We start from the raw sequence: 12,468 nt of genomic DNA, 5'->3' as shown, positions 1-12,468 counted from the left end.
TTCGTGTACTCAAGCTGAAACGAACTTGGGTTCTGCAGCAGGACAATAATCCTAAACACACCAGCAAGTCCACCACCGCATGGCTAAAGAAAAAAAAAATGAAGACTTTGGAGTGGCCTAGCCAAAGTCCTGACCTGAGTCCTATTGAGATGTTGTGGTATGACCTTAAAAAGGCCGTTCATGCTCGAAAACCCTCTAATGTAACTGAATTAGGACAATTCTGCAAAGATGAGTGGGCCAAAATTCCTCCAAGACGCTGTAAAAGCCTCATTGCACGTTATCGCAAACGCTTGGTTGCAGTTGTTGTTGCTAAGGGTGGCCCAACCAGTTATTAGGTTTAGGGGGCAATCACTTTTTCACACAGGGCCGTGATGGTTTGGATTTTTTTTTCACCTTTAATAATAAACACCTTCATTTACAAATTGCATTTTGTGTTTACTTGTGTTGTCCTTGACTATTGTTTAAATTGGTTTGATGTTCCGAAACACTGAGTGTTTTGTCAAGTGTGACAAACATGCAAAGGAACAGGAAATGAGGAAGGGGGCAAACACTTTTTCACACCACTGTATCCAAAAGCAGCAAGAAACCTCTATGCTACTACCTATTCCCAAAAAATGTCTTTGTCTAAAATGATAAACATCATTAATAGTATTTAAATGTATCTTTACCGTAGGCTACCCAAGTCTCATTGTAACAGCCAGCAAGCACATTATACCTTGATCAGCATTAGATCCTAACCTGAGGCTTCAGGGAGAACATAATTCAGACTCTCCAAGGTGGGCAGCAGGTCTGGCAGAGCGAGCTGAGCAGCTTTGAGCCGAGCCTCCTTCTTTGTTATTCCCATGCCAGTCTTGTACTCGACACCATCAATCACGACACAAAAGGCAAAATAAAACCCTTGAATGTTGCCTGAAAAAACAGAAGTTAACAAAATTGATTGGAGACAAATCCTCAGCACTGGCCGTAAATGTGTCTTTTATCAACCACTAGTAAGCAGTCAAATTTAAGGAATCACGTCAGATGAGCCTGCAGGTTATATCCTAAAGCCAAGTTGCCACTACAAGACTTGCAAAGTCATCAGATCCCTGTACCGTTCACACAACTCGCTGTCTTGTTTATGTCCCCCTACCTGGCTGCTTTTTGTTGTCTTTTGATTGTAAACATACTTAACTTTTAGTTTTCTAATACTGCTTTGACAGAAAAAAAAGGTCTTCCTGGGCTTAAGCAATTTGTAACAGTCTTGACATTTTGCAGACAAAACTATCACAAAATTAATTGGCAAAGTAAGCAATCCAAAAAAAAGTTTATTCCAGTTTTAAAACATACTTCTGAATTACCTTCATGACAGAAGTCATGTGAATTTGATAACAAGAAACTCAAAGCTTTTACATAACTCTATCAAGTTTAATCAATCAACGAGGTTTCATAGACCAATAACAGTGTTCTCCAACGGAATTAGAATCAGAAAAAGGTTTATTGCCACAATAAGTAAACTTGTGTGGAATTTGCCTTGTTTAATGTAGCAAAGAAACAATAAAATGAAATAAACATTTCATTTTTATATGAATATAAATATATTATATAAATATATAAAAAAATACATAACGCAAAACAGAATAAGAAAAGCAAAATGCTGAATGGGTTGAGTGCAGGCTGTCCAAATAATATATAACATGTGCAATGGGCATGCACACAGACATGCTGTGAAGCTTTACTGTACCTGTAGTCACTGTCTCCTTTATTTCCAGGTGAAACTGCAAAACCTGGGCAAGCTGATGGAGCAAAGACACAGCATGCGTCTCACCTTGTGTGTATTTCTCAATCAGCACTTTAGGTGAAAGTGTTGGCTTGGCAGCATAACCTCAGTGAAATAAGAAAAGTGCAGAATAAAATTTAAATACAAGATGTGTAAATTTGCTTGGAGGAAAAAAAAAATTATATTAACAGCCCTACAACAGAAACCAGATCTCACAGGGGCCAATGCATTATCTGAATTAGTTATTAAATTAACACTGTGAGATGTTGCTACTATGAGTCATGTGGCATGCAAGCAAAAAATCATATTCTGAAAGCCACCACGTTCAAATGTACTTTTCCCTTGTTGGTTAAAGACATCATTGGTAGGACGAGTCAAGGTAGCCAGAGGTTTGTATGATTCAGTCATCACAGGTAAATTCTTCCTGAGGATTTGAGAAAAAGAGGCTCCTCTGGAACCTTGAAATGATCCCCGGCCTGGAAACATCCTGAAACCTTTTACAGGTACTAAAAAGAAGAGGAAAAACCAAAAAAGGAGTGATTCTGACAAACAGACATTTTGGGCTCACCTAACATTTGAAGACATAGGGGTCCTTAAAAAAGGGTTCAAGGGCATCCAGTTACTGACCTAGTCTGAGCAAATGTAACCACCTAAGTTAGCAAGTGGTGTAAGTTTTCCATGTTCAAAAACATGGTAACAAAAATATCCTTACATAACCTATATATAGACTTGTCTTGTCTGCAGAGATGAAGTTAATACTGCAACTCACTATAATTTGGGAGATGTTCTCTTGTCATCAATAAAAGCTGGATAGCAAAATTAAGTAACGTTAGTTCCCAAACGTTTTACATCAAACTGACATCATTAGACCACAGACCGCCATATGGATTTTATCTAACGTTAATTTCACACTTTCTATAGCCTACCAATAGGAAGGTAACTAGCCATATGTTAAAAGGTAACAGTTCCTTTGACTTTTATCAGGAACGTACTGTTACATTTTCTAACGCTTATTTCCCCACAACTAAAAACATCTTCCCCTCCCTCAGTCTCTACCAAGCTGATGTGTGGTGAGCGTCTGGCGTCGTAAAGTTGCCGTGCATCACCCAGGTGGGGCTAGCTACACATTGGTGGTGTTATAGAGAGTAGTCCTACACATGAAGAGCTTTGCGAGTCTATGGTAAAGCGCTAGCTATAGTTATATATGGAAAGGTATTATTATTACTACTGCTACTACTCTCGCTTGTTAGGATGATAAACATTATTGTAGAAGCAGACGCAACAACTTAGCTAGCTAGCTGGGTGCTTCTTTCTTTCATTGTCTAACGAAGCTAGCTAACCTAGCCAGCCAGCTAGCTAGCTAACGTTACCTCGAATTTCCAAACTCAGCACGCCTTGAATTGATGGCGAATTTTCAGTGTACGATTCATATTTAACAACAAGCCCTAAATGTTGTATTTTCAGCTGAATTTATATTCAACAGTTTCAAAGCCGCCTCTCACCGTTTACGCTGTCAAGGTCTTCGTCTTCTTCTTGACTTCTTGTTCTTTTTTCTTCTTCTTCTACTACTAGTTAGTTAAATACCACGTGTCGTCGTACGAACGTTGGCGGTGTCGTTTGAAGACGCCTTGTGTAATGAGATCTTTTTTTGTTTTCAACCATTTTTAAAAAGTTGGAATACAACGTCTTAGACGTTTTAAGCACCCTTAAGGCTTATTTATTTCAAATTTATAAGCGTGTATTTTTCAGATAACCCATCTACCTGTCAGGTGTGCATATCAACAGTATTATTATTACATCTACACAGGTGTGCTTTGGGCTGGTCACAATAAATCGTCTATTAAATGCAAACAGAGTAGGGCCTAATCAGATGGCAGAAGTGGCCTATTGAAACAGACGTGGTTTTTTTAAGTTGTTTTTTTTTCTTTCTGAGAAGCTGTAGTCTTCATGCAGCCTATGCATTTTCATCTCTGCATGAAGTTAACAAAAACTATTGCTTAGGTTAGGTTATGAAGGAGTTGCCACATTTTATTTCTAAACCTTTTAGCACCTTCGACCTGGAGTCAAGTCACTTTTTAGACCCGAGCTGTTTGAAGGTTTTCTTCGAATAAAACATATTGTTACCATATTGTACATATTGCAAACATGTAAGGGGAAGATTATCAAAAAGGGACTTCCTCTCTCACCTCCTCCCCCTCGCTGACACGATGATAGTTTTGGTACAGCGGTACAGGGGCAGCTTCCTCCTCTCCGACATACATTCACTCTCCGTTTCCTACTCTCAATATCTGCAACACTTAATGCATCTTCACTAAGACAAATAAGCTCAGCTTAAATATGTTCCGTTGAGTCCTTTTGTTTTTAAGTCCCTGCAAGTGTCCTGTTAACAGGTTTTGTAGTTTTGGAATTCCCCTTCATCCGAATCACTACAAAAAATTCTGTGCACTGGCATATTTTGTCACCTCATTCTAATATTAATACTAAGGGTTTTTTACACTTTCCCCACTATGTTACTTTTATCACATTGTTTATAGCACAATCTTAGGTAAGGATACAACTAAAATAAAAAGGCCGGTCACGTGACATTTTGCCTAGTGTTTATTTTTTACTACAGCATGAAAATACAGTTAAATTATGCGGGGGGTGAATAAATGAGTGCTGATGCTAGTGTGCTGACCTGAGTCATTTCATTTATTTTAATAAAATTCAACAAGCTTGTCTTTTATTAGTTGCTCCCCCAATGTGGTTAATGATTGATCATTATATTAGTTTACACTAGGTGTGTGGCATGTTCGGCTTATAAATGGCGGCATGACAGAAAAAGTATGAGAGCCTACGATTTAAGGTATAAGTCCATTGCCCCATTATAACTTAATGTGGTACTAGCTTAAGTGCTGCAGTGCCGTGGTTGTGAGGGGGTGGCTGCCTGTGGTCAGGGACTTGACGTACCTCATGCGGGCAACAGATAGAAACTTATCTTTTTGCATGTTAAAGGGTCTTTATGAAATGCTACTGGCTTTAGTGTTTTCCATTTCCCTCTTAAACATTGAAATACCTTAACCAGGGGCAATGATTATCAATTGCAAGAGTGTTAAAGTGAAATGGAACAAGCAGCCCACAGCCAGCAAGCAGTGAAGGTCACCACAGAAACAAACATGGTTTTACACCCCCGCAGATAGGGACAGAGTTTGAGTTGACTTCTCTGAACAGTCAAACTTGAAAAGGGAAAGGACGCCGTTTGAAATGAGTGTGCACTCTCCATCCTCCTGTTAATCTTCCCATAAGCAACTAAGATAAAGGAAAAACTTGAGTCACTTGATTTTGAATATGTGGTCTTAACCATGACCTAGTGTTCTCATTAATGGAGCTGGAGCTGAAGCTGAAGCTGTCTGTTCTTTGTTTTTCTTATTTATGGGAGAGACTCCTCCAGTTAGTTTGTGGTTTACATGTTTACAAAAACTACATGTATTTTGTGAATGGTTGCTTTCCACATTGCTTTTTAAAACATAGCTGGAACTATAGACCTTTGTGAAAGAGTAAAAGAAGAGGAACAAGTGTAAATTGTAAAAAATAAATAGACATGACAGATATTTATGTTTACCAGCGACATGTGCAGTTAAAATGTATGCAAATAATGACCTTTTGATAGCGTAAAAGCAGAGGAACAAGTGTAAATTGTAAAAATAGACACAACAAATATTTATGTTGCTGCATCACAAATGTGCAGTTTATATTTACGCTAATAAAGAAGGCGTAATTTCTCAAGAGAGAAGGTTGAACGTTTATCAATCTAATGTGGGGTTGTTTCTACTGCTTGGAAAGATCACAACAGCCTCGATCGGAAATGAAACCCTCAACTCTGGAAATATTTGCTGTTATTAATAACTTGGTTCATGTCTGCACCCTCTTATCAATTTGGAAAAGCTAAACCCCAACATAAAGGCAGTGGAATTTCCCCCAATGAGTGAGATTTCACAGGACTCCACCAAATCCAACTCAGACAGAAACCGTTTTTTAAATTAGATTTTGCAAAGAAAGAAAAGGATGCAAACACACCGGACTAGAGTAAGACGCTAGCATGCAAGATTTTATGACACACAGGATCTGATGTCATTTGGAGATACCCACAAACATTAGCACAATCATGACGTATATGTATGTCAATATTATTTTTGCTCCCACCCACAACAGCATTATGATTATTAATAGACCAATAACTGGTGTACTAAACTTACATTTAGTGTAACACAATTTAAACACAAATACAGTGTTTAAATTGTCCAAACCATTTACATTGATGTTAAAATACTGTAGGCTACACCTATTAATCTAAAGGTTATGTGTGTAGTTTACAGTCCAACTGCCACTGATATTCACATCTTGGCACTTTGCTTTAGTAACAGTAGAGGGCAGTGTAAGAATGAAGATAAAACTAAAGTCTAAGCCACAAACTGAAGGTTACACAGTGTGTGATTCATGTCAAATATGAAGAAATTTTCTGTGTAAAAATACTTGTGGTGAGGAATGATAATGACTCATAAGAAAGACAATGTGTCATCAGAGTTGGGTAGGTGACTTTAATAATATGAGCTAGCGTGGTTAATATTCACCTCATCCAAGATTGCCACATACTACAAAAGTATATATAATAAAATCTGAAAAACACACATTGAGATTGTGAAATAAACATATATTTAAACACAAATTTTAAAAAAGGTTTTTTTTCACTTTACAGCAAATGTTCATTTTTGTTGGCGACTGAAAATAGAATCTAAATGAAAAACATTACTGCATCAGGAATGTAGTAGGTTTAATACCATTCACAGTGTTTTGTCAATTGAGTGGAGCCTGGACATCAAATATGTTTTGAAGTGAACATTATAGATATAGGTTTTTGATTTATGATGAGATATAAAATATCCCTCTCTCGGGGCTCAATACAAGATGTACAGATAGGCACATGTCTTTCCAAAGATGATATAGGCTGCACTTAATGTCCTGTAGAGAGCTACACTAACCGCTTTACTGGACAGAGTACCCCCAGACCATCAGAAACCAGAGCCTAGCGCCCCATGGCTAACGCATGTTTGCTCTGACAGCACCCCACCATTGATAAATAACAGCAGCTCTTTTTTAGACTGCTGGTGCAGTCGCGTTCAGCAGCAGCTCTCCAATGTGTCTCCACAGCCAAGATTGAATCTTCCCCATTCATTAGACTAAGTGGATGAGGCTCTCTAATAGGGGCTCCCTTCCCCTCAATAATTGCTGTTGATTGGCGTAAATTAGACACTAGTTGCCAGACGAGTGATTCTCGACGACGATAATCCGATTCCCAACTCAAACTAATAGGATTTTAACTCTGGCTTTGGCCTAATGTCCGTCTGTAAACCCTGGCTATGGCCCTATGCCCCATCTAGCCGACGTCCTCTGGATCATATCTAGGCCAGGCCAAGCTGAAACTGCACTAGTGTATGGATTTAGCCGGGTTGGGGGTAGGGTCATCTCTGTCCTTCGCCCCATGCTCTCTATGACTCATCCCCGGCACAACATTCTTGGCATCAATTGGTCATTCATGAGCGTCACTTACATCATCAAGGGAACATGCGTGTGAATGAGACTGGAGTCTGCTGAAGCACATAGCGGATGTTGGATGTCTTCAGTTGACATGTAGCTCCAGTTTAGGCCTGAACACTAAATGATGAGACCTTTGAGGGCACTGATTTTTAGAGGACAGTGTGGCTATCAATCAAACTTAGCAAACAGGCACTTCAATCCTAGAAGTCCATGTTTTGTTCCAGAGGCAGCATTCTCCCTCGGCTCAATATGCAGTTGAAATCACTCATGGTAACTACTTCGACTTAACCCTGGTTCAACATTGTAAAAAAGTTATGTTACAGTATATCACATTACCAGTAATATAATGTTACCAACTGTTTGGTAAATAGTCTATCAAATATGTATGTTCCAAACCAAGAAGCAAACCGTATATGTACACATGTTATAATTGTACGAGTCCAGTAATTGATTTATCAAAAAAGAGAAACACAAAATTAGCATTACTTGCATTGGACACTAATTACAATGAATTCTAGTTCATAATTTATGAACTGTCAACTGGTGCCTTTGTTTTCTGAGTTCTGTTTTGACTTGGTAGTTCGGTGTGGGACTGAAAAGATGTAGAAACATCACCCCGTTCGATGTCCATCCTCAGTTACTACTCTGGAACCTTTCTATGTGCCCTCCCAACAAGTCTATAAGAGGGGCACCATGAATGTTCTTTTGTCATTCAGTTGATAAGGGAACGGTGCTACTACTAAGGCCCGAGGACTAATGAATCTCCACTCCATTACCGCTGAATCGGACAGATTGCTCTCCCAGAGAAATGAATTGAGTTTTTTGTATTTGTGAGATCATTCTCCCTCCATTAACTGCTCTTTATCCCATCTCTTCATCACAGGCAAATCAGGTTAGGCAGCTATGATTAGCTGGGGTGGCCTCCCTTTTTAAAAGGTAATTGGGTTTGGCGGCTCAGCTGATAGTGCCATTAGGACCAATAAAGGCTGGGCTTGGCTCATCGAGTGAAACAGATTCTTCAGCAGCAGATGGCAGACGGAGGGAGAGGGCTCTGATGCATTGAGGCCGAAAACAAAGTTTGTGTAACCAAAGTAGTTTGGGGGCATCCTCGCCATGCCCCACACCTTCCCCCATGTGTTCATCCTTGTCTTTCAGTGGGGCTGATGGTGACATTTTCAGGAGACAGTGACGGCTTTTAATATGCTGAACACTGATTACAAAATGATTTGGCCGTTAGAATGCTGAATTTTCTATTGGGGAAATTAATCACACAGAAATGTTCTTATAGTGTACTTGGGGCTATGCAGTCACCAATGATTGGAGAGGGATATTATTGCTTTCTGGCAAATCAGTTTCCCTCAAATGTTGTCTAACATGTTGTTGCTAATATTCATTGGAACAAAGAAATTACCTTTGCGTTAGTATCCACAGTGTACATTCTAAGCAGTTTGCTTGTAAAAACAGTAATCAGCGGTTGACGAAGATCGAAGATGTTGAACGAAGATACGCAGTGTGACCAACAATCGATCACCCCCAACTGTATCATCTCCTGTCATCTGGACTAAAGGAAAGGTGAACTTGCCAATTCCGAGAAATGCTGCAAAGCCCCAGATAACCTTACTGCATCTGGGGCTTCGTCCTATAGGAAAAGGTGCATTAGTGGTGACAGGAGGGCCGGTGGGGACTGGTGCTGATGGGAGATTTAGACGGCTGGAGGTGGGCTTGTGTATTATGTGGCTGGCCATTGCTTTGACTGTCTCGCTCTTATCTCTTCCACTGTGGGGTTCTGATCCCCAGTGCTCCTCTTATCTGCGGGTTAGACTTAGTTTCTTCCCCTTTTCCTTCCCGGAATCATCCCGGTTTAGGGAACTGTGCTGATGGTCATGTGAAAGGTGACTCTGTTGTCTTTTTATCCTCATTTCAACCAACTGCAAAGTTCATGTAAAGAAGCCATCTTTTAAGTATCATTTTTAAATCATTTACGGAATTGGATTTCAAGACATGCTACATTGATAATATGATCAACTGGGTTTCTGCTGACCTTATCAACCTTGAAGAGGGTTATTTTTGATGTCCTGCAAAATCAAAAAGCCAAGTCAATGAAAGGCCGCTGTCTATTTGTCTTTGTTGTTCTATGAGTTTTTTTGTAAGAAAGGTTCTTCAGAGCAGGAGAAAAACAAAACGTTTATCTATAATGGAGTGCAATGATCTATTTTGCTTGTGCACATCTGTTTTTGTGCCTGCACACACACACTCACACACATGGTTGTGTATTGCTGAAGTACAATCAGAGGGTTGCAGTAGATTTTCACCTGAGAGCTGCACATTTCCAGCCCTCCTAAATAAAACATGGTGTCGCCAGGCGCCGGTAAGTGTCCCTCAAAGAGCAGAGGGAGGAAGGGCGAGGGTAAAAAGCGTCCAGGTTAAGTTGTTTGAAAGGCCCCGGGTATTAAGAGGCATTTTACACTTAAGAAGTTGGTTTCGCTGGGTTTTCTGTTTCCCCTCTTATTGATTGATGCTCAACTATCAATGCATAATAGAAAAGCACTCAGAGCAAATGCAGGGTTATGGCCTTGGGAGGGAGTCGGCAGACGAGACTGAAGCACCCCCCCACTCCAATGCCATTATTGGCCCATAAAGGATCCCTCGGGAAGGCCACGGTGTTCAGATCAGCACACACCAAATACCCAATTAAAAAAGGCTTTAAATTCCCTCCTCTTTCCTGGGCAAAAATCAATCTGAATTCAATCTATTCGGCTAGGATTCCGACAGAGCAGGTAATTGCCCATAATCGGTCAGCTAGGTGACAACAGCTTAAAGGGGAGACACTAATACAATCAGGTATTTGCTTTCAACGCCCGTCCTGGGCCCAGGCCTTGGCTGTCGAAAAACAGGTAGAGTGCAGTTTATGTAGCCATCAGACAAAGGCGTATATAAAGTTACACAAGTCTTCTATTGTGGGGCGCTCGACAGCTGATAAAGAGATTCTGTAAAGTACTGGAGGAACGATACTTCCTAAATGACCCATCATAAAGCTGCAATAAATGTATTCAGTGATCATCTTTGAGAGTAGCTTGTCAAGGAGATGGAATTGAAATAGCGCCCATATTCTTCTATCAAGGTTTACATTGTCAACACAAATTATTAGCACAATTTGCACACAATCCTCCCAATCATGTCAGGTTTTTTTCAATGAAATTCTACGCTCCTATTGAAGACATGGCATACTTAATGGTATCATTAGATAAGTAGGATACTTAATGGAGGTATATTACTGTCCATAACCCCACCCCACCTGGCTAGTTGTTTTTCCATTGCCTAATGCATGTGCTCTCATGCTGCCTTAATGTTTTATGCTCTCAAGCAGCTCTCTGGAAAAGGATTTGTCATCTTGCTGACACCCTCTGTATGTTAATTAAAACAAAAACGGTTTCTGTAGTGATGTTTTCCTGACATTTTAGATATCAGAACTTGGTAAAAGATCTATTGTATAATTACAAAAAGTCATGGACATCAACAATATAAAAAAGACGTCCATCATTCATTCCTGTAATGCTTTCCTTGTTTTAAGGTCCTTATTTAAGGCACCAACAACATTTTAACACACATTGACACAATGAAGCAGTCAAAAGCAGTTTTGACTTTTCTTGTTTAAGTATCATGGTATGTGAGATCTTAAAAAGCACAGTCATTTTAAACATACATGTGCAGCAATAAGGAAAACCAGGAAAACTATCTATACATACATGTAGGCCTACTTTTTTGACATCGTAAAAAAACAATGTACATATTCAAACAACACAGAAGTTCCTTGACCCCCCCCCCCCCAGGCCCTTTAAACTGATTCCTTAAACAGCCTCAAAAGTACAATAAAGTATAAAGATTTCTAAGAAAGAAAAAAAACATTGTTCCGATGCCATGTGTCTTCAATAATTACAAATACTGATGTGAGAAGTTGGACAAATGTAAACCAGGAAAGACAACAGTGAGCTGAAAGTTTTTGTTTTTAGGAGAGCCGTGTCTGCCCTGCTGGCCTCAACTCTGGTTTGCTCGGCTGGTAACATGATGTCCGGAGGTCAGCAGAGTTCAAGGGTCAGCGGCAGAAGGCTACGGTGAAAGGATCTCTCAATAAAACGGGAGCTAATATTACCAACTCTGTCTCCCTCAGCCTGACTTTGCCAAAGTGGAGAGGGAATTCCTCGTAGCGGACAGCGCAGGGCAAACAGCTTGGCTCTTGGAAATTACTTTCTGTAATGGGCCCAGGCTTCAAAAGTGGAAGCGCACTTTTAATTGGCCAATCAAAAGGAAACAAAGCAGCCAATCTTTAGACACAAAGCAGAAAGCCAATTGAATTTGCTTTTCCTGCCAGATTCATCACCGTTTAAGGCCGCTACACAGTACATCAGCACAGTTGATTATGAATATAGCCGGCTGCTTTGAGAGCTTTTGACTTTTTTTGCATTTACTGTGCACAGAGAAAATCAATTTCTTCTCTTTGATAGAATAGTATTATTTCGTTGTTAAGAAAATAAAATGTGGAATTGGGTTATTAAAAACCTAATTTAGAGATGCTTCTGGTAACGTAATCAATTTTCTTTCTGAAAAGAAAATTATGATTGCAGCTTCTGCCGAATAAAAACACACTTAATCATAATACGTACTTTTCACTGTTAAAGTAGGTTTGGATACATGTTGCGTTCGCAATAGATTTAAAAATGTATTGATGTATAGGATCATACTTGTGTAACACATCCTGTAAAAGAAGCCACTGAGTAAGAAACCTGTCTTGAGTGAGAGAAGAAGAAAAAGTGATTCAAGCAGGAGAAATGGCTTATAGTCTGAAAAAGAAAATCCATTTATTCTTCAGCAGTCACTGCTTACCATCAGTCATCATGATCCTGTACAGCTGCTCTCAGCTTGGTCAGCATGAGTGACTGTGAGTGGTGTTACTGAACATGCTAAGCATCATTTGTCCATAAGGTGGCGTATAATGCTCTCAGTTGCCAAGGCGCACTGACTTCATCTTTCTAAGATTTCATCTGTGCAGACACCAGTCAGCGTAAATGGCATAACTGTCACAAGAAATACCATTTGGTACCTCCAGTGGAGGTAGAAGTATTCAGATCCTCCACAGTCAA

At 39.7% G+C, this 12,468-nt stretch overlaps 1 protein-coding gene across 3 annotated transcripts in view; it reads right to left on the bottom strand.

Moving 5' to 3' along the window:
• Nucleotides 1-3,434, bottom strand: part of adad1 (adenosine deaminase domain containing 1 (testis-specific)) — a 48,681-nt gene extending 45,247 nt beyond the window's left edge. For 2 of the 3 annotated variants that reach the window (XM_034884066.1, XM_034884065.1), the window contains exons 1-4: nt 3,259-3,433; nt 2,077-2,262; nt 1,721-1,861; nt 739-909 (exon numbers count right to left, since the gene is read on the bottom strand). In XM_034884066.1, the coding sequence (XP_034739957.1) occupies nt 739-909; nt 1,721-1,861; nt 2,077-2,242 (478 nt within the window). In that variant the 5' untranslated portion in view covers nt 2,243-2,262; nt 3,259-3,433. Of the gene's footprint in view, nt 1-738; nt 910-1,720; nt 1,862-2,076; nt 2,263-3,258 lie in introns of all 3 variants that reach the window. The other variant, XM_034884067.1, reaches the window with a different exon arrangement.
• Nucleotides 3,435-12,468: the final 9,034 nt, after the last annotated feature.

Source organism: Etheostoma cragini, chromosome 10 (assembly GCF_013103735.1).
Source record: "Etheostoma cragini isolate CJK2018 chromosome 10, CSU_Ecrag_1.0, whole genome shotgun sequence".
Lineage (NCBI taxonomy): Eukaryota > Metazoa > Chordata > Actinopteri > Perciformes > Percidae > Etheostoma > Etheostoma cragini.
Note: the sequence above shows the minus strand (reverse complement) of the source record. Positions and strands in the feature narration are given on the sequence as shown.